Source organism: Paroedura picta, chromosome 18 (assembly GCF_049243985.1).
Source record: "Paroedura picta isolate Pp20150507F chromosome 18, Ppicta_v3.0, whole genome shotgun sequence".
In the NCBI taxonomy this organism is placed as follows: domain Eukaryota; kingdom Metazoa; phylum Chordata; class Lepidosauria; order Squamata; family Gekkonidae; genus Paroedura; species Paroedura picta.
In genome coordinates this window covers 2,566,112-2,589,839 of record NC_135386.1, presented here as the reverse complement: position 1 = coordinate 2,589,839, position 23,728 = coordinate 2,566,112, and the positions used below count along the sequence as shown (strand labels likewise).

Genomic DNA, 23,728 nt, shown 5'->3' with positions numbered 1-23,728 from the left:
CAGCCCGGTCTTGCATATCCTTCCATCGTTCCCAGGCCAACTGGGGGATAATTTTAACCGGGGAACGCCGGAGGCCGGGCACACACAGGGCTCCCCACCCTCCTCCCGGCCACAGCCCTTCCCCACTGCCGAAGCCGCGCGTGGCTCTCCGTGTCCTGAGCCTGCCAAGAGTTCCTTGGCTGCGGGGAGAGAACAGTTGTGCAAATCCGCTCTGTTTCGAAGACGGAAAGATTGACTCGCTGAGCGAAAAGCCAAAACAGATGGAGGGAAAGGGGACGACCTCGGACACATTCGGCTTCCTTTCGTTTTTCAAGCGGGTTTTTCAGGGGCTGCGTGTTGCCGAATCAGTCCCTCTGTCTCCCAGTGGCTGACCAGTTCCTCTGGAGGGCCAGCAACAGGGCACAGAGGCCAAGATATTCCCCTGATGTCTCCTGCTGGCTCGCCACGAATCTATCTCACCCCTTGAAAGCTGTTTCTTCCCTGCGGCCGTAAGACCATGAGCTGGCCCTGAACTCCCGCCAGGGAGCAATTGCAAATTTGCACCTGTCGGAGCCCCCAGGCGCGTTCTGGATTCGACTCCTCCTGCGTGTGGCCGGCCAAGGCCAGAGAGAGAGAGGGAGAGAGAGAGAGACCCTTCCTGTGCGGTGGGACAAATGGATCCTTTCAACGGGCCGTTTGTATTCGCTCCGCCTGGCTTCCGTCCAGGAGGCTGACGGTGTTAATGCTCTGGAGCGTGCAGATGGTTTGCTGCTCCCTGCTCCCTTTCCCTTCTCCTTCTGACCCAGTTCCACTCAGCCATTCGACGTGTCACAAAGAGATGGAGCAAAGAGGCCGGCCCCAAGTGCCTTTGGGGGCCAAGATGCAAAGCTGCACAGCGCCCGTGCTCCCAAATGGTCATACACCGCCGGGACGGTTTTCTGGATAGAGGAGGAGCAGTCGGGGAGGAGAAGGCTAGCTGTGGCAGCCTGCGGGGATGAGTTAGGATTTCCCCTCCTGTTGTGGAAGCGGCAGAGGGATGCCAGCTTCCAGGTGGCACCTGGAGAACTCCTGGAATGACAACTGAGTCTTGGAAGTTTACGCCCTGGAAATCTTTAAGGGGTGATTCGACTTGAACCGAGTTGTGCGGTTTCAGCTACTCAGAGTGTCACGAATTCCCTTCTGCAGGAAGTCGTAGTGTTGGTGGACCACTTCAAGAGGGGATTGGAGAAACATCTGGAGCAGAGGTGCATCCATGGCTGTTAGCCACAAGGTCCAAATGGAACATCTGTCTGGGGAAGGGATGCTGATCTTGTTGGTGTTTGAGGGGGCAAGAACCAGAGGACTTCTGGAGTTCTGGACCTGCTGGTGGACCTCCTGGTGGCCGCTGGGTTTTGGCCACTGTGTGACACAACAATCTTGGACGGGATGGGCCATGGCCTGATCCAACAGGACGTCTCTTGTGTTCTCGTGTTCAAATGGGCTTCCTTTTGCTAGTTCTTCATCGGTATCATCTCTGCTCCTGGACTCCTTGAGTTGTACACGATCACAGACCCCTGCAGCACAGAAAAGAGGGAGAGGGAATGTTCCCGTTATCTGGGGCAGAGGATTCCGTGGGGCCAAGTGAGCCCTAGATGCATGGGTGATTTCCCAGCATTCCCCCTTCTCTCTCATAGGACGCCTGCTTTGAACGGAGAAGATTCACCCCCACTTTCCCCTAGCCCGTTTCCAACGCCCTAACCACGATTTGACATTAGCTCCTTACCGCTGGGCTGACTCAGCATAAGACATCTTTGTGTGTTCAACCCACTGGTAAATCCTTCCGTCCACTGCTCAGTCTGGCTAAACGGCGTCATGGGAAGGAACAGACATTCGGGGGTTTGTCGAGGGTGAACTCCCCCACCTAGCGTTGATGGCCGGTACCACAAGGTTTGGGTATGATCTGGATGTTTCATTATTGTTTTTGAAATTATTTTGGAACATGCACGAGCCGTCTTCCTTCCTTACGGTGCTCGTGGCAGCTTTTGGTTACAGATAAAAGACATACAAGAGAGTACATAAATAGTACACCATTTAGGACTGATATAATTTGACACAGTCCTAAATGTAGCCACCTTCAGCTGACGCCTAAAAATGGAAGATCTGTGGTGCACATGATTCAAACGCATATGAAGAATATCCTACAGCAGTCAGAGGAGGTGTGTTGTTCGCATATTCAGATTAGGAACTTCCTGGTGTTTTTCAAATAACCTGCACCCGTGCCCTGATTGGCTCTTTGGAGACTCCTTGCTCCTTTGAGCTCACTTCCTCTCTGATTGCCTCCAGAGCAGCAGTTAGTCAGTTAGGCTGTTAGGACTATATCTTGCCTCTCTCTTTACAATTTGAGGGAGCTGATTCATTGCACTGGGCAATCTTGAAGTAGTCCCCTCTGTTGTCTGTCAGCCAGAGACGCTACAAAAGGAACATCTTGCTTCCTAAAGGAAGTTGTAGGCCCTCTAAACGTCTCCTCTTCTCTTTCAGCATCGTTCTTTGGAGATGGTTTCGTGGAGATGCCCTTGGCGAAAGCTTACACTACTGTCCAACTCCACATCCAGTTCTACACCAGCCAGCGGAGCGGTCTCCTCTTCTTAGCTGCAGGGCAGACGGACTATCTCCTGCTGGAACTCCGCGGGGGCATGCTGCAGGTCAGCCAAGCCATTTTCCCCTAAGATTTTCCATCTGATCTTTCCATTGTACAATACCCAAGCCTGGTTCAGGGTATTCTTCCACACAGAATCATAGAATCATAGAATCATAGAGTTGGAAGGGGCCATAGAGGCCATCTAGTCCAACCCCCTGCTCAATGCAGTATCAGCCCAAAGCATCCTAAAGCATCCAAGAAAAGTGTGTATCCAACCTTTGCTTGAAGACTGCCAGTGAACTTAAGTCAAAGAGTCTGGCCACAAAATATCAAGATCTTGTCCACAAGTTCACTAGCTCTTGAAAGGTTTTTGATGTGAAAACATGTTATAGGGAAGATCTTTAAGATACACAACAGTTCTCTCTCTTATTTCTCTCCTCTTCTTTTTTTTGTAGGCAAGACTGGACTTAGGCTCAGAGGAAGTGACGGTCAAGTCCCCAGCGGGGACACACCTCAATAACCTCGTGATCCACGATGCTGACCTCCTGGTGGCCAACGGGTGGATGTCCTTGACCGTGGACGGCCTCTTCAACGCCTCCGTGGCGCTCCCAGCTCCTCCGCATCAGCTAGACATCGATTACGGCCTCTACGTGGGAGGGACGGGGAATCTGGAGCTGCCGTATCTCACAGGAGCAAGTCTGCCCTTCAGGGGCTGCCTCCACGCTGTGACTTTCAATGACCATGATGTCCTCTCCGCTCTGGCATCCAGCTCCGGTGCCAAGAGAGTCCACGGCATCCGAGAAGGGTGCAGTGAGGAATTCTCTGCCGGGCCCGAGGACCCCTTGGGCTTCCTGGGGCCAAATTCTTACATGGCGTTCCCCGGCTGGAGCGCGAGGACCGACGGAACCATTGAGTTTGTGATAACCACCAGCGTGAAGCAGGCTCCCCTGATTTACCAGTCGGGGCTGCAGAACGACTTCTTCTATCTGGAAATCTCTGACGGGCGCTTGAGGGGCGTGGTGGAAAAAGGGAACGGACCCGTCGTGCTGCACAACAACATCTACCTCAGCAACGATCAGGAGCACTACGTCAAGGTCCACGTGGACGTCCGCCGGTTTGAGATCCTCGTGGACTACTACGCCTCGCAGACCTCCAACAAGGGCATCCACAACTACCTCGACCTCCAAGGGCCGCTCTTTGTTGGCGGCATGAACGAGAAGGCCGCCAACCGGCTGAGGGAGCGGCGGCTGGCTTTCGCCTCGGGGAACGGCTACTCCAACAGCTCCTTCGTGGGGTGCGTGGAGGATCTGAGGATCAACCTGGAGAAGAGGAGCTTGCGTGATGCCCTCGTCACCCGGGACGTGACAGCCGGCTGCGGGTCACTGGAGCGATTTGCAGACTACGACGACGCCTACGAGCAGGACGAAGCTCCCACAAGCCCTCCTCCGGATTACTGGCAGGGGCCGGTTGTGGAACCCTGTCGCCCTGACCCCAACCTCCCTACGGTCTTTTCTAATTTCACCAAACTTTTGCACGTCAGCCCGCTGGTCGTTTCCGAGGGAGGCACCGCTTTCCTGGAGTGGCGGCACCTCCGGCCGACCATCGACATCAGCAGCGCTAATATCAGGCAGTCTCAGGTTCTCTTCAAAGTCACCTCCGATCCACGGCACGGCCAGCTGGAGCTGGACATCTTCAGTGCCAGGAACCGAAGGAAGTTTACCCTGTTGGACATAGTCAATCGGAAAGTCAGGTATGTCCACGACAGCTCCGAAGGCCCTATGGACCAGGTGTTGCTGGAGGTGACCGTCACTTCCCGGAGAGGGATTCCAGAGTGTTTGTGGCAAGGCCAGATTTATCTGCTTCCGATAAAGATCAACCCAGTCAACGACGCCCCTGAAGTTGTCTTTCCCCACGGAGACCTCATGGTCATTCTGGAGCACACGCGGAAGGCCCTCAACTCGGACATCCTCCAAGCCCTCGACGACGACACCCCTTGTGATAGTTTGCGTTTCCAGTTGCTCGGTGGGAAGCGGATGGAAGAAGGCTACGTGGAGTATGACTTCAATCCGGGGGTCCCGGTTGAGGAGTTCTCCTGCAGAGATCTGGAAGCAGGCCACGTGGTGTACGTCCACCAAAGTGGGCCTTCCTCGCAACTCATCTTCCAAGTCAACGATGGCATGGTCATGAGTCCGGTAGCTACCTTGAGGGTGGTCGCCATGGAGCCTGACATCCAAGTACGCAATAACACGGGCCTCTTTGTCTCGCAAGGGGGGGTCATTGCGATCACTACCGCCAACCTCTCCGTGGAAACCAACGCCGTCCAACAAAAAGTGCCCATCCTCTACTGGTTGACTGCACCTCTCCAGTACGGCGAGGTCCAAAAGCAAGGGGCTGTGGGCGGGGAATGGAAGAAAGTCGAGTCGTTCCATCAGCAAGAGGTCGAGCAGGGGCGCGTCCGGTATTTCAGCACAGACGCCGAGCACCTCACAGAAGACGTGATCGAGAAGGTGCATTTTGTGGTCCAAGTGGGTCAGAAGACCTTGAGGAACAACACGTTCCTCATCAGGGTCAAGAGGGCCACCATCAGGATGAAGGCAATGGTCCCGCTCCAGATGAAGAACGAGAGGCAGAGAAACATCACCGCCAATGAACTGGAGGCGGCTTTAGAGGAGACAGGTTCCGGCCCAGTGTCCTTCCACTACCTGATCGTTCAACCCCCCAAAAAGGGGAACCTTGAACTCCAGGGCAGCAGGCTGACCGAGGGCTTTGGTTTCACGCAAGACGATTTGCGGAAGCGTCACCTGAGCTACACCGCAACCATCCGAGACTCCAAGGAGAGCGAAGACTTCTTCCAGTTCCGTGTCATGGCGGAGGAGTACTACTCACCCGTGTACACTTACACGATACATATCGGGGGAGATCCGGACGCTCCTACACTGACCAACGTCCTTTTGTCTGTTTTAGAGGGAGGGCAAGCCGTCATTTCCAAGGACCATTTATTTGTCAAGACGGTGAACAGTATGGATTATGCGTACGAAGTGATAGAAGGCCCGACACATGGGAAGCTGATCTGGAGAGCCTCCGGGAGCTGGCCGTCCAGCAAGGAGCCGGTCACGAAATTCACCAACGAAGACATCCTCCAAGGCCGCCTTGTGTACCAGCACGATGATTCCGAGACCCTGGAGGACGACATCCCCTTTGTGGCCCTCAGACAAGACGAGGGGAGCCTGGATTCAGACGCCGAGGAAGTGAGGGGGGTCTTCAGAGTGTCCATCCAGCCCGTGAATGACCACACGCCAGTCCAGCTGGTGAACAAGGTCTTTAACGTGGTGCGCCACGGACAACGTTTGCTGACCACTGACGACATCGCCTTTGCTGACGAAGACTCAGGCTTCTCGGACGCGCAACTGGTGTTGGTGAGGAAGGACATTCTCTTCGGGAGCATAATTGCGGTGGACAACAGGAGCCTCCAGGTGTACCGTTTCACTCAGGACGACCTGAGGAAGAAGAAGATCCTCTTTGTCCATTCCGGGGCAGACCGAGGCTGGATCCAGTTCCAGGTCTCCGACGGCCTACACCAGACGGCCACGCTTCTGGAAGTGCAGGCGTCTGATCCTTATCTCAAAATCAAGAACCACACGGGCTTAGTCATCCGCCAAGGCGGCCAAGGGGCCATCGATTCTTCCATCCTCGGCCTGGAAACCAACATGGACATCCGTAACTCCGAAGACGTCCTCTTTCGCATCACAGCCCCGCCCCAAGGGGGAGTGGTTCTCCGCGGGGATCAGGAGGTGTCCTCCTTCACTCAGAAAGACCTGCTCTCGGGAGAAGTGGTGTACCAGCACAACGGGAGCAAGAGCTCTCAGGACAAGATCCGTTTCTCGGCGGAAGTGAATCAGGTGGCCGTGGAAGGGACGCTGGATATCACCGTGTCCCGAGGGCCCCGCCCTAGCCCCCTCAACTTTGTCCATCACGAGAGGATCCACATCCTCCAAGGAGAAGCAGTGGAGATCAAGAACGACTATTTGCTGGTAGGTGATCTTTTCCTTTGCTCGTGATCCTGCTAGCTCTGGGCGTGATAGGCTGTAAATATGTCGTTGAAAACATCCAGCCCATTTTTGAGAAAACTTATAAATTGCAGGCAGATTCTCAAGTCCAGGAGCACCTTAAAGACCGACAAGATTTGGGGGGTAACAGCTTTGGAGCTGCCTTTGATTCTCGAAAGCTTATGCTCCCCAAATCTTGTAGGTCTCTAAGGTGCTGTTGATGCTACCAGCACTTCTCCGTTCGAGCGCAGGCCCACTTTGAAACGGAAACAATGCTGTACAGACAATATCAAACGTACAACCGACAGCAAATAAAACTGCATTTCACAACTGGGGAACCAAATGCACTAAGAACAGCAGAATGCATACAAATCCGGCCAAATCAATGCATACAATGATTCAGGGCCGGATTTCAAAGTTTCATGGGTTTATTATTTATTCATTTATCTTATGGTGCACGTATCGTGCAGCCAGGAGATCTGAAGATAGTCTGGGAAGGGACGTTTGAGGGTGGTCTGCCATTTCCTGGCTCCACAGCATTGACCCCTAGTGTTCCCTGGAGGAATGACCTCCCAAATCCTTGGAGGTCTCCCATCCAAATACAAGTCAGGGTCGGCTCTGCTTAGCTTCTGAGATCTGACGGGTTTGGCCTTCTGTGGGCTACCCCTGACCTGGAGTTGCATGAAACCGCAGAATGATACCACATAACACAACACAATAACGACACAACTCTTTGCGTACGGGTTCAGAGGTTTCCCATTCTACAGGGCTTAAAAATGACAGCCTCGAGCGGCATCATGTTATTTCTATATCCACAAAGTATTTCGGCACCGGCAAAGCATCAAGGCCCAGCTTGCTTGCATCCTAACCATAACAATATTTAAAAGACAATCCAAAAAAGAGGAAAAAAATTGGAGATTGCCCAATTGGCCTCACCCAACATGGCTTCTCTTGCGTTCTTGATTATCTTTCCTCTTGACTGGTTGCAGCTCATTAGGCATTTCCTCTTCTCCAATTCCCCGCTCGTAGGTTCAACACGAAGACGTCCCTCCCCATGAGATAACGTACACAGTCACCGTCCCCCCTCTTTCGGGGTTCCTGGTGGCCCTGTATGAGGGCCCAAACTCAGATGAACCTCCAGACCTAGACCCCATCCAGTCCTTCACCCAAGAAGACATCAACGAAGGCCAAGTCCTGTACCTCCACTCCAACCCGGAGATACAGAGCGACCAGTTCACTGTTGATATCACGGCCAAGGGGGTGGACACCCTGGAGGGTGTGGTGGTGTCCCTGGAGATCCTGCCCATTTCGATTCCTCTGGAGGTCCACAACATCACCGTCGTAGAAGGGAGCACCAAGGCCATCTCCATGGACGTCATCAACATCCCCAGCACGTACTTCTCAGCTCTCAATGTGGACTTTTTGGTTCTGGACGGTCCAGAGCACGGGATTCTCCAGAACACGGAGAAACCCGAAGAAGGGAACCTGCGAGTCTTCTCCTGGTTTGAGGTAGGAAGGCATGAACACACAACACTTCCTTATACTGAGGCTTATCTAGCATTGAGCAGAGGGCTGGACTAGATGGCCTGCAGGGTCCCTTCCAACTCTGTGATTCTGTGAAGCAGACCATAAGTCTGTCAAGGCCAGCTTTGTGTACTCAGACCAGCACTAGCTCTCTGGGGTTTCAGGCAGAAGTCTTTCCCATCCCCTCCTGCCTGGTCCTTTCAACTGGAGATGCCGGGGATTGAACCGGGGACCTTCTGCCTGCCAAGCAGAGGCTCTGCCCCTGAGCCAGGGTCCCAGATCAAGGCCTTCCCCATCCCCTCCTGCCTGGTCCTTTAACTGGAGATGCCGGGGATTGAACCTGGGACCTTCTACATGCCAAGCAGAGGCTCTACCCCTGAGCCAGGGTCCCACATCAAGGCCTTTCCCATCCCCTCCTGCCTGGTCCTTTAACTGGAGATGCCGGGGACTGAACCGGGGACCTCCTGCCTGCCAAGCAGAGGCTCTGCCCCTGAGCCAGGGCCCCAGATCAAGGCCTTCCCCATCCCCTCCTGCCTGGTCCTTTAACTGGAGATGCCGGGGATTGAACCTGAGACCTTCTGCCTGCCAAGCAGAGGCCCTGAGCCAGGGTCCCAGATCAAGGCCTTTCCCATCCCCTCCTGCCTGGTCCTTTAACTGGAGATGCCGGGGACTGAACCGGGGACCTCCTGCCTGCCAAGCAGAGGCTCTGCCCCTGAGCCAGGGCCCCAGATCAAGGCCTTCCCCATCCCCTCCTGCCTGGTCCTTTAACTGGAGATGCCGGGGATTGAACCTGAGACCTTCTGCCTGCCAAGCAGAGGCCCTGAGCCAGGGTCCCAGATCAAGGCCTTTCCCATCCCCTCCTGCCTGGTCCTTTAACTGGAGATGCCGGGGACTGAACCGGGGACCTCCTGCCTGCCAAGCAGAGGCTCTGCCCCTGAGCCAGGGCCCCAGATCAAGGCCTTCCCCATCCCCTCCTGCCTGGTCCTTTAACTGGAGATGCCGGGGATTGAACCTGAGACCTTCTGCCTGCCAAGCAGAGGCCCTGAGCCAGGGTCCCAGATCAAGGCCTTTCCCATCCCCTCCTGCCTGGTCCTTTAACTGGAGATGCTGGGGATTGAACCTGGGACCTCCTGCCTGCCAAGCAGAGGCTCTGCCCCTGAGCCAGGGTCCCAGATCCAGGCCTTCCCCATCCCCTCCTGCCTGGTCCTTTCACTGGAGATGCCGGGGATTGAACCTGGGACCTCCTGCCTGCCAAGCAGAGGCTCTGCCCCTGAGCCAGGGTCCCAGATCAAGGCCTTCCCCATCCCCTCCTGCCTGGTCCTTTAACTGGAGATGCCGGGGATTGAACCGGGGACCTTCTGCCTGCCAAGCAGAGGCTCTGCCCCTGAGCCAGGGCCCCAGATCAAGGCCTTCCCCATCCCCTCCTGCCTGGTCCTTTAACTGGACATGCTGGGATTGAACCGGGGACCTTCTGCCTGCCAAGTGGGTGCTGTACCACTGAGCCAGGGCCCCTCCTCTGTCTTGAGTTACAATTTGATCTATTATACCTGTTCTAACCAACCATCCCGCAACTTCATTGCCGGAGAAGCCGGCCCAAGGCCCCTCAGCCGCTGTCTTCTCTGCACCCAGGTAGAGCAGCAGCTGATTCACTACGTGCACGATGGCAGCGAATCCTTTGCGGACGGCTTCACGGTGGTGGCCAACGTCTCCGAGGTCAACCAGCAGAGCCCCCCGAGGACAGTATCCATCGAGGTGATTCCAAGCAACGACGAGGCCCCGGTGGTGCTGGTCAACCAAGAACTGCAGGTAGCTCTTTGGGGTGCGGGGCAGGGGCGTATGACTCCCTCGCCGAACTGGGGGACGTGCAAGGATTTAGATGTGGGTGAGAGACGTGTGGACATGTGCAGCGGACCATCAATAGCACCCCATTGCACCTAGTTTGAGCTCAGAACAGGCATTTCTAGACCCCTGGTTGGCAGAATTTAAATATGCAAAGAGGGCAGAGATCCAGGATGCTTGGAGGAGGAAAGTAATTTTTGGAAAATACCTGGAGACTTTGGGGTTGGAGCTGGGAGTGGGTGTAGTTTGGGGTGGGGTTTGGGGTGGGGTTTGGGGTGGGGTTTGGGGTGGGGCCCACCCTCCAAAAAAATCAATTTCTCCAGGGATCTCTGTTGCCTGGAGGTGAGCTGTAAACCTGGGACATTCTGCCTGCCAGGGGATCTCCAGGTCCCTCCTGGGGACTGGCATCCCTGTTGATCCAGGGAGGAAAGAAGAGGTTGCCAACTTTCTCAAGGCCCCGCCTGTCCCAGATGGCAAGGGGGGTTTTGCCTCCCCCCAACCCTCCCCAGTGGCTTTCGCTCCTTTGCTGTCAGTTTGCAAAAACTACCAGTGAGATCGTTCAGGGTACAACATTTTGGAGGTCGTTCGTTCACAGAGTCGCTCTAAACTGGAAGGGCTCGAGGGCACTGAACACCCACGGGAGACCCCAAAAGGAAACGCAGAATGTCACACATCCCATGGACACAAATCTTTCAGGATGCCAAGTTTATTATAGCCCTGCAAAAAGTGGGTGTTCTGTCAACTTGCAATACCGAACAGTGGCCACAGGAGGGCGGCATCGCTCCACGGCAGCGCCTCCACGGGCTCCTTATGTAATGGCTGAGCTTAAAGCAAACTCCTAGCCAGGGGAAGCAGCTTTGGGGCTCCTTTGGGCAGTGAGAAATGGGGTATTTTAAAAATCTCTTCTTCTGCTACTAGGGGGAGTCGTTTGCTCAGAGGAGCATAGCTCACCTCCAGGCGAGAACAGATGCTCTGGAAGGGGGACTCCGTTGCATGATCCTCCACGGAGTTCCCTCAAATCACACCCTCTCCTGGCTCTACCCCAAATGTCTCCAGGGATTTCCCAACCCACAGCTGGCTGACCCTGGGGTGGAGGAGACCATGCTCACCAGTGGAATGACTGGGATATTGCCCCATTGCCTGCAATTCCGGGGGAGAACCGGACCTTCGGTAGCCCAAGGAAAAAGGCAAGGAGGGTGGGCCATCCCCCAGCAAGCTCCTTATCGACTCGGGGCCCTTGCGCCTGGGTTGCAACATGAGCTAAGAGTGATGGCCTGTGAGGCAGGGCTGGAGGCGCATGACCGCCCAGCCCACCGGGGACCATCGCCTCACGGCCGTGTTATGCAAGCTCCCTCTCCGGGGCCTGAAACGGATTCCAAAAATAAAACGATTGCAGCCAAGAAGACAGGCCGCACGGCCCACTGTCGGCCTGCGCATGATGCTCCAGCACGCTCTCCCCAGGGCGCTCTGGAGGCAGGGTCCTGTGAGGCAAGCCGATGGGCTTCTCGGGGAGGATGTGGGGCTATCGTTTCAGAGCGTCCAGCCGCAGAGAACAAGCCCCCCCAAAATGTAAGGAGGTTATCACGCAGGAAAGACGTCCCCCAAGTGACTAACTAGGCTAATGTTCTCATAGCGCATGACTTCATGGTGGAGCAGATGCTCAACTGGGATCACGGTCAAGTCATGGCCCTGGTGTCGAGTTCTCCCGACGACCTCACAGGGCCGTCCGGGGCGAGGAGGTGCTGTTCTGTTTCATGCTTCTGAGAAAGCCCAGCGGTTCTGAGTGTCTGGTCGCCAACTCCAGCTTGGGTAATTCCTGGAGGCTTGGGGGTGGTGCCTGGGGAGAGGAGAGCAAGCTGTTCTGGATGGGAAGCAGCATTGGCTCGGCCTCAACATGTGCTCAGAGGTAATTTCGGAGGCGAGAGCCCGACACTGAAGGTTTTCCGGGTTGTGTGGCTGGGGTCTGGTCCTTTTCGTCCCTGGTGCTTCTCCAGTGACTGGTAAGGTAAGACATGGTGAGACAGGAATCTCTCCATGGCCAGGTGTGTCATCCACAGGTGCTGTGGCTCTTGGGTCACTTTGGCACAGAGAGATCCATTGTCTCACTTTGTAATTTTGGAAGACAAGGCTGCGACAACAATATGAGAGACACAGTGGGAAATGGCCAACATGACAGAGAAAGACCATGAAACAGAGCCGTTCTACGATGCAGTGAACAGACTCACCTGTTGTCTTTTCCTTAATTTTATTTTGCTCAGAGTGACACACAAAAACGTCGTTTCTGTTTTCCTCTGTTGCGGTCTCGATAACGAAGGCTTAGAACACATCAATAAATACAAAAGGAGCTTTCCAAGAGACTCAGATTCTGAAAGTATGATGTTCTCTGTCAAGGCCGTACCGCGTTCCAGTTAAAGGTTGCATCAGCAGCCTGGCTCCAGCCGCTCCCCCCGAGAGGTTGGAATGTTTGTGGATGTTCCGCGCAAAACTCAACAAACTCCCCGCGAATTATAGAAGTCAAGGCCATCGCGTGTGATTCGGAAACAAGGGGAGGGAGACTTGGGAGCCAGCAGACGGCGTTTCAGAAACGGAAATTTCAGCAGAGGCTTCTTTACAAAAAACAAAACAAAACCAGCCACACTCTTTAGGCTTATTTTGGGATCTTGGGGCGGAAAATCTAAGCAGCCCTTGTGCCCTAGGACCGTGGAAGGCAGAGATGGCCGGAAATGTCCCTCCCGGTGCCAAAAGTTCTTCAAAGTTTCCTGTTTTAGAGTCTTCCAGGGAAAAGAAAATTCTTTGCGAGGTACTTGAGACACAGAGAAACTGAAGAGCTTTAGGGGAAATGTCACCCTCGAAAGACCCAAAATGTCACCAGTGACGCACTATTCTAGGGTTGGAGGGGCACCCCTGGCCACCTGGGGGGATGGGGGAAGGGAGGGTGGCCACATCCAGCTTGGGAAGCTCTGGATATTTGGGGGAAGACAAGGATCTCAGAGGGGGTACAAGGCCCTAGAGTCCACCCTTTCCAGCAGCCATGTTCTCCAGGGGAATTATCTCTGCAGTCTGGAGAGGAGCGGAAATCCCTGAAATATTTTTGTCATCTACAGCAGGGGTAGTCAACCTGTGGTCCTCCAGATGTTCATGGGCTAACGCTGGCAGGGGCTCATGGGTTTTGTAGTCCATGAACATCTGGAGGACCACAGGTTGACTACCCCTGATCTACAGGACGTTTGTTTACCCCCCCGGTGGGTGATGAGCGTGCATGTTTTGTGTGTTTGTGTGTGCTTAATCCCGAGGCCAAAGACTGAAATGCGTTAGGCCTCTGGATGCTTGTATGTTGTGAAACGACTAAGGATCCGTCCCGCTCCTGCCCTTCCTGTCAGATGCCGGAAGGCGGCACCGCCGAGATTACAGCGGATCTGCTCCGGAGCGAAGATGAGGACACGCCAGCCGAGGAAGTGGTCTATTCCATCCGGACCCCGGTCAACGGGAAAGTCGTGCTGAAGACCTCGCCCCGAAATGCGGCTCTCCGGTTCTCTCAGGCCCAGATAAACAGCCGGCTTGTTCACTTCATCCACCAAGGTGCGTGCTGGGATTTGGGGTTGGCGGGGTTTGGGGCGGCCTTTTTGTCTTCCATTTTTACCGTGAACCGCAAAAACAAAGAAAAGGAGATGGGCGGGCGGGACTTAAGAAGAAGAGTTGGTTTTTATACCCCGCTTTTCCCTGCCCAAAGGAGTCTCAAAGCGGCTTACAATCACCTTGACTTCCTTTCCCCACAACAGACCCCCTGTGAGGCTGAGAGAGCTCTGTGAGAACTGTTATGTGAGAACAGCTCTATCCAGAGTTGGGAATGGAACCTGGTTCATGAGATTAGAAGCTGCTGCTCTTAACCACAACACGCTGTCTCTCCTAATACTGGCTCCATACTCCATCTGTGCTATATTCCCTTGGACCAGTATAGGGAGTTCTACTGTCCAAATTGCCCCCAATTCCTAGCTCTCATCTCCCGCCATCCTTCCGTCTGCAGGAACCCTGCAAGGCGGGTTTTCTTTCGATGTCTCTGACGGTGAAAACATGTCCCCCGGCCACTTCTTTTCTGTGATCGCCCGTAAGAAGCCGACCATCACTTTGGAAAACAAGCAGGATTTAACCGTTTGTCCAGGTGAGCGACTTGTTCTGTTTTCCTGTTCTGTTTTCTTGTTTTGTTTTTTTTTTGTTACGTGGGATTGCTTTTATCGAACTGATCGTCAGTTATTTCGAGCCCAGATTTCAGCAGAAGCAAGGTGAGAGATTTATTGACTGATTGATTTGGCCTTGTTTGGAAGATTCCAGAAGCAGAGAAAACTTGCAATAGAGGTGACCTTGGCAGCAAGGACGCAAGGTTTCCGTGAGTCTTTTCTACAGTGTGACAAACAGCTTTTAGACATGCACAGATGTCTTTCGATGAGCACATGCATTCTTTCTTCATATCTGTATAAGCACATTTTGTCAAAGGTCCAGTATAACTATGTGACAGATTTATGGTTTTCTATAGGCTTTGCAAAACCAGGCTTTTGCAAGAAATACTTCCCCTCATCTCCTTATATCAACAGTTCTCCTTACTTAGCTAGTTATATCACCTTGCTCTCTTACCCAATTTACCGCCTCCTGTTGTGTGCAGGAAGCTTTGACTGAAATCAGCTAAAAAGTAGAAATGAGCTCATAAGCTCGGACTACACAACTTTAAAATGGCATCCGCTTTGCCGGACTTATGAACTCGCCTATCACCTCCAAACTCTTTCTTTTCAGGTTCTTCACAGCCAATCACAAGCCAGAGTCTGAAAGCAGTGACCAATGATGGATCAGAGGCTCGGTACATTGTCTACCTCATTGAACAGCCCCTGAAATTCGGCAGGTTGGTGAATGGCCAGAAGGACGATGATGGCGTGGGCCTGAAGAACTTCACCCAGGAGGAGGTAAGTGAGTTGCACTTATTTAGATTGTCGAAACGCTCAGTATTATGCAATTTCTAGAAAAGACAATCTACAAAATTTAATTGTCCAAGAGACTTTTTTTGATGTGGCAGAGTTGTACTATACGAAATGATCCACCGAATTCCTTAGATAAATTATTCGGGACTCTGGTTTATGCTATTGTTCATTGTCTGTTGTAAATTGGATCCTAATCTGGAATCTTGCATCATGCATGACACTTATGGTCTGCTTTTTTAAAATTTTCTGATTGGCTGAACAGCCCTAATTGTATTGTACGGGCATACCCCATCTTTCTGATTGTGTTGCCTCGCATGGTGTAATGTGCGTTGAGTCCAAGTGAGAAAGGGAAACTCCAAGAGATGCAAATCTTGAACTCGCTCCAGGGAAATATAGGGACACTTGAGGCTCAACCATTTCCGTCACAAAATTCTGGCGGTCTTTCACTCCACGGCAGCCCAAAATCACTGCATGCCGGTCACCTTTAAGCCGGGGCCAAATTCAGAGGAGCGAACGAAAAGGAATAGACGCGAATTTCACACATGCTAAATAAAGCCATTTCAGTCCCCTTCGTCAGGGGGGTTTTGCCGATTCACACAGTAAAATCTGGCCGGAAAGTGCATCAAAAGTGCTCTATTGAGTCTGCAGAGAAATGATCCATTTCTTCTTCTGTGTGTCGCGAGCCCAGGTGGATAACGGAGAGATCTTCTACCAGCATGAAATGCCAGACCAGCCTTTCTGGCTTCTTGAAGACGCCCTTCACTTCCGGATTTCGTCTCCGTCCGCGACCACGGACCCCTATGTCCTCGGACTGTCGGTCTTGTTTGAAACCACCTGTCCGCAGCGCACCACTCAGCTGTGGAGAAACAAAGGTAAAGAAAACCCAAGTTCGTAAATCACTCACCACCCAGAAAGCTCCATTTTTTCCCGGGGAGAAAGAGCTTGCAGTGTCTCCAAGAGAGGAACTGATAAACTATGCTGGAATATGGAAGATAGGTATTTTACTACTATCACAGTGAGCTGGGGGGGACACATCAGGGTCTGCCTTCCTTTGTTCAAGCTTACTAACACTCCAATGACTTATGTTTGAGTGATGGTGAAAGAAATCGACTCAGTTCTCATCCCATGAGCTTCATGGCAGAGTGGGGATTTGAACCCAGCTCTCCCCAGGACTAATACAAGCCACTATATGGCACTCGTTTGACTTTATGCATGTTTTATAGCTTCATTATTGGGAAGGACAGGTATTCCCAAAAATAATTCCAGTGCCAGTAATTAAATAACCCAAATATTTAGTAATCACATCTCCTTCCAGAATTCTACAGTCAATTTTCCAAGAAATTATGTATCATAAGACCGAATCTGACCAGAGATCTATCTTACTTAGTATTTTCTTCTCTCTGGTGATGGCTCTGCAGGGTCTCAGATGAGAAAAGTCTTTCCCAGTACCTGTTTCCTGAGATCTTTTTAACCGGAGATGCTGGGAACTGAACCCCGGACCTTCCGCATGCGGAGCCGGGGCTTGGCCATTAAGCGATGATCCTTTCTGACTTTCCTTCTTGTCGGTCCTCAGTTATCCTGATTTCATTTTCCCCCTCTTCCTTCTTTTTCCTGGCTTCAGAGGTTAGCCATATTGGTCTGCAATAGAACAACTAAACTCGGGTTCAGCGAGGTTACAAAAAAACCCACTCTTCTTCTTTTTCTTCTTCTTGTATAGAGTCCAAACTCTGTTCCATATTGCTAAGAGTTTTCTGCTCTGGTAGTATATCTCTAGGATGTCAGGTTTCCCCTATCACTTCATAGAATCATAGAATTGGAAGGGACCTCATGGGTCATTTAGTCCAACCCCCTGCACTATGCAGGACACTTATTATTATTATTATTATTATTATTATTATTATTATTACGATTTATTTCCCGCCACTCCCAAATGGCTCGTGGCGGGTTACAGTGTCTTAAAACCCCATTAAAACTCCCATTAAAAGACTTTAAAATGTCACAGCACGTCTGATCTTGAGACCCAACTGATCTTGAGACCCGTATTTGTTCTCATCGTTGATCCATGGTCCTTCGCAAAGGTACATATCTTTCTCGTTCAACTGCGTATCTTTCTGTTTCAGGTCTCGTCGTTCCAGAGGCGCAAAGCGAGGTCATTGACACCTCAATGTTGGACGCTTCTAACCTCCTTGCCAAAGTGCCCGAGTCCAAGAGAGCAGACTACGATGTGATATTCCTCGTTACGGAGCTACCCGATCACGGGAGCTTGTCCCTGCCCGACGGGCCGGTCAACAGAAAGCACCCCTACTTCCTGCAGTCCGACCTGACGGACGGGGGCTTGGAGTATGCCCACCATGGGTCTAGCACCCTCGACGATCATTTCAGTTTTAATGCTTGGCTCCGGCATGTGGCCGTGGAATCCCTTCAGCCTCCGCGGAAAGGAGAAGGATTCGTCGTTTCCGGAAGATTCAACGTAACGGTCAGCGATAGCGGTGAGATGCCCCCTCAGGTGGTCACTCAAGGCGTGGTGCTACAGGCCCTCCACAGTTCTCCCGTGGTGCTCTCTCAAGAACACTTGAATGCCGTGGATCCTGACAGCTCCCCAGACGAAATCAAGTATGAGGTCCTTTCTGGGACTTCTGATGGCTTTGTGGTAGATGTACACAACCCGCAAGCGCCTCTCGCCCAGTTTACCCAAGCAGATGTCAACGAGGGACGGTTAATGTTCATCGCAAATACAACTGATTCTCCCGGGACGTTAGAACTTTCCGTCTCTGATGGACACAGTCCAGCCATCTTAATCTCTCTGGAGGTCATGATCCTTCCAGCAACCACATGGGCCACCAACCAGACACCCTTGGAGATCGCCCAGGAGGCGAATAAGGCTTCATTATCCCAACACCACCTTCTAGGGGCTTCAGGCCGAGGCGAGCCAAACACATTTTATAGACTCATCCGAGATCCAGAGTTTGGCCAAGTCAGGGTCAATCAAAACCCAGCAAGAGACTTTTCACACAAGCAGGTCAACAACGGGGAGGTGACCTTCGCATTCACAGATTTCACTTCCCCCAGAGACAAGTTCCAGTTCATCGCGACGTCAGGAGGCGTGAATATTTCTGGAACGGTGAACGTGATAGTCAAGGCCTTGGTCAAAACTCAAGAGGACATCCTTTGGCCACGAGGAACCACCGTCGTCCTTGACACCAGCATTCTCGACGCGAGCGAGTTGGCCAACAAGACGAAGAGCGTCCCGGTTTTCAAAATCCTGCGAGCACCGCAAGATGGTCATTTTGTGAAGGTCCCCAAAGACAAAGGGGACCATCCCATGTCCATTGACGCCTTCAACCAAGAGGACCTCGAGAGAGGGTTGGTGGCATTAGAAATCTGGGATGGAGAAGACTCGGGGACAAATCTTCAGCAGGACAGCTTCCAGTTCGAGTTAGCGGCCGAGGGAGTACCACCCGCTCTGGCATCTGTTACATACACGACCGACACCTTCAACACCTCGGCGACATACGGAGCAAGGCTGCTCCACGTGCCTGATCTTCAAGACAACAGCCGCAGCCCGGCCACTCAAAGCATCACACCTTCTTCTGAGTCACTTACAAACGGGCCACCAGGGTCAGAGACCCCTGGGATAAGTTCCAGCGGGCCACCCGCACTCCCAACTGCGCGAGCCGGCCATGGCGTGACAACCAGTGCTTCTCCAGGAGAACGGGGCAGCTTACTCAAGTTCATCGAAGCCAACATGTTCAGCATCATCCTGCCCATCTGCCTCATTGTCTTGCTGCTGGCCCTGATCCTGCCCTTGCTCTTCTACCTGCACAAGCGTAACAAGACGGGCAAGCACAACGTCCAGGGGACGCCCCCCAAATACAAGAACGGGACCTTGGGAGACCAGGAGACCTTCCGCAAGACAGACCCCAACCAAGCCATTCCTTTGATGACGGTCAACACGCTGGAGGCCAAAGGGCCCGTCTCTAAAGGACCAGGAGGACAGCAGGATCCAGAATTACTTCAGTACTGCAGGACATCCAACCCGGCTCTAAAAAACAGTCAGTACTGGGTCTGAGCGGTGGAGCCAGGGACTCAAAACAACTATCTTCCAACGGAGAAGGATAGTCTTGTGGACATTGTAAGGGTCTTCTCTCCTTCATCTTCTTTCTCCTCGCCCTTCTCTTTGCCAAGATCCACGAGGCAGTCCCTGAGCTAGGAGAAACTCCCTATGGGGATATCATTCGTTCTGGGTGATCTCGTCTCTGTTTCCTCGAAGACTCTGGATCGTCTGCAAGGAAATCTTATGTCACGATGCGAGCAGGGTTCAAAAGGGACTCTGTGTGCACATGCGGGTGCGCAAGTGTGTGTGAGAGAGAGCGATTCCAAGAATGTGGTGGGGCCATGCTTCCTCAGAATCTCACCTTTCCCTTTTTTTAAAAAAAGTGAGCGGGAGCTTCTAATCTTGGCTGCAGAGAAAGGCAAGAAAATAGGCGACAGATCCAAGCTGTCAGACCCCAGAGAAGACCCGAATTAAGATTCCCAGAGGGTGGGGCGGGAGGCACCTGGGTGACTTGGAACGATTCCCCCCTATAACTAGCCAAACCAGGGAAAATCTGTTGCAAGACGCGGAAAGCGGCAGGATGAAATGGGTCGGCGTACGAGAACGCAGAAATGTTCTTAGTAAGATACGCAGGTTGCGGAATTCTGCTGTGCCAAGAGCAGGGGTTGAAATAGCACAGAGCTAACGCCGTCTTCGGTCCTAAGCCGTATCAAACAGGGGTGTGTCCCGAAGATGTGTAAAGCCTGCAGTTTATAGGGCAGATTCAAAACACCCGGAGGAATGCTTCCCCCCCCCCTCCAGCAAATATTTGGATATCTAAGCAATTAAATGCCAGTGATGCTGGGGCGGGGTCGTTGTTGCCACAGAAGATTGCTCTGAATCATCGGCTGCGTTCTGCAAGAGGAGTTCCCTGCACGTCGAGATTTCCACGGGTCTTTCCCCCAAATCTGGAGGATTAAAAGTCACTTGCACTGACTCGCTGGTTTCCCTAAGACTAGCCAGCACTTGGAAGCTACAGCGGATGGGAGGGAGGGTTGAAACTGCTCGCAACTCTAAAGTAGAAGGTGGAACTCGTCCGTACGCAAGGCGGGATAAGAAACCTCTGTTTTGCAAATTTGTTCGTACCGAGAGCCTAGGTTTTCTGAGATGGTCTTCCAACTTTCGAGAGTAAAGCCACCTCTGCAGGTGGAGAGATCTCCCCAATGTGGAGATCCGTCAGAACGTCAATAAGGTCCAGTTCTAGCAGCAGCCAGATCCTAAGACCCCCTAAAGATAATAGGCAGCCGCTGCTGATTGTATCAGTTCAGAATATCAGACTATTTCCGTCGCGATTGTTAACTCAGACGGGCCACGGTTCTCCGGAGATCTTCCCAGCACCTTCTTCTCAAGATCCTTTCTCTGGATGTCCCGAGGACTGGACGGAAAGACTTCCGCCTGCAAAACAGGGCCCGGGCTCTGATCCACAGTCCCTCCTGAGGAAGTTCCATCCTGAAGCTCCGCCGTTTCTTCCGGAAGAAGTCCAGGGCTACCAACTCCGTGTGAGGAAGTTCCTGTAAGTTTAGGGGCAGAATCTGAGGAGAGTCTGTTTTGAGGAGAGGCGGGAGTTCAGGGAAAGATGTGAGGTCGTAGAGGCCACCCTCCGAAGTGGTCCTTCACTCCTGGGGAACTGGAGGTCAGCTCTAAATCTCCAGGCTGTGCCTGGAGGCTGCTAGGGTTGCCACCTCCAGGCAGGGCCTGGAATTCTCCTGGGAGAAGAGAGCAGTTCCCCTGGAGGAAAGGGGCTGCTTTGGAGGGGGGTGCATGAGGGTCCCCCTCCCCAAACATCACGTCCTCTAGGCTCTTACCCCCAAGAACTGCCCAAGCTAGAGATAGTAAACCTATGGTCTCCTTGCCAACCTCCAGGTGAGGCCTGGAGATCGCTCAACATTATAATTCCTGGTGACATAAATCAGAGAAAATGGTTGCTGTGGAGGGGGGAAGTATACCTGTCCGGTGTCCCTCCCCAAATCTCCAGGAATTTCCCACACTGGAAATGGCAACCCCACTCCACATCCACACCCTGACTTAAAGCCCCCAAAACACAGCAGAGGGTCAGTACTTGGAAAGGAGACCACCGAGGAAGGCTCTGCAGAGGAAGGCAACGGCCAACCAAACCTCGCTTCTCCTTGCTTTGAAAACAAGGGGAGGTCCCCATAAGTCATCTGCAAAGGGGGGTCTCCATAAGTCAGTAACTAAGCAGTGTCAGAAAGAGAGGCCACCAAGGAAGGCTCTGCAGAGGAAGGTGGCGGCCAACCCCTTCTGCTTAATCGCTTGCCTTGAAAACAAGGGTGGGTCCCCATAAGTCATCTGCAATTTGACAGCCCTCTACACACCCGCAGGAGGAAAGGCCTGCTCCGGGGTAAGAACCGACTTGCGGGCAAGATAAGGGAGCCACGAAGGGGCGTGTCTGGCAGGATGCATATAAAAGACAGAGGAAGTTGGTGCTTTGGTTCTTTGGGAGGGACTGGGGAAGGATCCTGTTCTTCCGGCTCACGGTTTCCCTTTTCTCCTTTGTAGCTGCTCTCTGGCTCCTTCCTCTTGCGTTCTCTCTTTGCTGCAGGCCTTCTTAAAACCCTCCTTTCATTTGCTTGCAAGATGCACTTTGGTCTTGAATCATTCAGCCGATGCAGGGTCCTTTCTGCTCTAGGGAAAGCCTCTACTTCTGCTTTCAAGCTAAGTGCACAAAGGGGGTGCTCGTTACGCTGCATTAAACTGGGCTGCCAACTTCTCTCTTAGATTCATCTCCAGGGGACAGAACTCAGTTTCCCTGGAGGACACGGCCGCTTTGGAAGGTGCCTTCCTTATTCAAACTCCACCTTCCCCAGGTTCTAGTGGCAGAGTTTAAATGCGTAAAGGAGCCGAGCACCGTCCTTAAAAGAGTCAAGTGGTTTTATTGAGAAGAGAAGCAACCTTTGTCAGAGAGGAGAGAGATAGTCCTAACAGTCTAACCGACTAATTGTTGTGGAGGGATTGCGGAAAGGAAGCGGGCTCAGAGGAGCAGGAAGTCCCCAACGGGGCCGATCAGGACACGGGGGAGATTGTTTTTAAAATGCCAGGAAGTTCCTAATCTGATTCTGCTAACTACACATCTCCGATGCACCCTGTTAGGATTTTTCTCTTATGCTGTTAAATCATGCACCCTTACAGATCTTGCATAGTACAACAGTTTCTACTCCCCCCCCCCAAAAAAAATCTTCAGGAATTTCACAAGTTCAAGTTGGCAACGCTACGGATTACCATGATGTAGTTGTAAATTTCTTGGACTCTGCAGGGGGTTGGACTAGATGACCCGGAAGGCCCCTTCCAACCCTGTGATTCTATGGACTCCATGCTGGATGCCACGAAAAGGACTTGCTCCCATAGCCATAACAGTGTTCCAAGTTATAATTGGGTGTTTTGTTTTTGTTTTAAAATTTTACATGTCGCTCCGACGTTGCTTCACGCTGCTTGGGTAATTTATAGCAAGGTAATTGGGTAATTTGTCAAAGAGCGTTGAAATAAAACAAGCTATTTTTAAGGGCTTCTTATTGAAACCTCTGGGTGGGATACGCCGGTTTAAGGTTATGGTGTAAAATGGGGAAGGGGGGACGACGTTCTTCCCTGAACACGCCTCAGTTAGGTGCAAATTAAATGAGCAATATCGGAAGTCCTCTGAGTGTGTACAGAGGACTTTCCCTCATTGCTGTCCTGCTGCCACCAGTTCTTACCTGTTTCAGGAATCTGATTTCTTTTTCAAGAATATTAATTTGCAGTCTCTGTGGCACGGTTATTTCGTTCCGGCCCGCGCACGGGTAGGCCAAAACGTATAAGCATTGTGAATCCTTCCTTCCCTGTTCCTTCTTTGTGCTGATATTTAGACGCTTACTGAATATGGAGATTCAGAGCCAATTGCCTCCAGCAAAGGTGGTTTCCCGGCTCTTCCCCATACGCCCATTTTATCTTCACAACAGCCCTGCGGTTGGTGACGAGAGAGTGGCTAGCCTGCTGTAGGTTTTGTGGGAGAGACGAGGGGAGGGTTCTGGGGTCCTAGTCCAATGCTCTCCCCTCCGGTGGCCTTTATTCAGGAGGGAAGATGCAATAGAAATGTTTTAATAAACGCAGTAGATTCAGGGTTCGGAAATAGCTGGAGATTTGGGGGGTGGAGCCCAAGGAGGTCAGATTTTCGGGAGGGGAGGGACTTCAGTGCGGTGTAATCGCAGAAAAGCCCACCTTCCAAGGTGTCCACTTTCTCCAGGGGAACGGATCTCCGTTTCCTGGGGACCTGGACATCTCCAGCCACCACCTGCAGACTGGCAACCCTAATTAGACGAAGGCACCGCACAATCTGTTTCCTCTGAAATTCAAAGAAGCGCCCTTCTCCTTCCTGCATTCTTTGAATCTGTATGTCAGAGATGGGGCATTATGCCCTCTTTCAGCGATTAGGCGGAGGCCAGAGGAGAAAGCGGGGACTCCGGGAAACAAAGGTCCCACAGGTCAATGGGGCAATGAATAGCCTGTTTCTTCCCAGGGGCCCATGGGCTGCGTTGGAGCACGGGGGTCTTGTGGGGGCCTCCTGCTGCCTTCTCTTCCCCTGCCAAGAGGTCAGCGGCTAACGGAGGCCCAGGACGCTGTTTGATGGGAGAGAAAGCCATCTGTCACGTCTTTGAGAGCAGAATTCTTAGGC

General features: G+C 52.5%; 1 protein-coding gene across 1 annotated transcript in view; it reads left to right on the top strand.

Annotated features, from left to right (window-relative positions):
* Window positions 1–22,582, top strand: part of CSPG4 (chondroitin sulfate proteoglycan 4) — a 51,076-nt gene extending 28,494 nt beyond the window's left edge. Inside the window, exons 2-10 of the mRNA XM_077317574.1 lie at window positions 2,497–2,660; window positions 3,052–6,627; window positions 7,672–8,151; window positions 9,796–9,972; window positions 13,386–13,584; window positions 14,030–14,164; window positions 14,791–14,957; window positions 15,661–15,844; window positions 17,093–22,582. Coding sequence (XP_077173689.1) covers window positions 2,497–2,660; window positions 3,052–6,627; window positions 7,672–8,151; window positions 9,796–9,972; window positions 13,386–13,584; window positions 14,030–14,164; window positions 14,791–14,957; window positions 15,661–15,844; window positions 17,093–19,041 — 7,031 coding nt within the window. The 3' untranslated portion in view covers window positions 19,042–22,582. The remainder of the gene's footprint in view (window positions 1–2,496; window positions 2,661–3,051; window positions 6,628–7,671; window positions 8,152–9,795; window positions 9,973–13,385; window positions 13,585–14,029; window positions 14,165–14,790; window positions 14,958–15,660; window positions 15,845–17,092) is intronic.
* The last annotated feature ends 1,146 nt before the right edge of the window (window positions 22,583–23,728 follow it).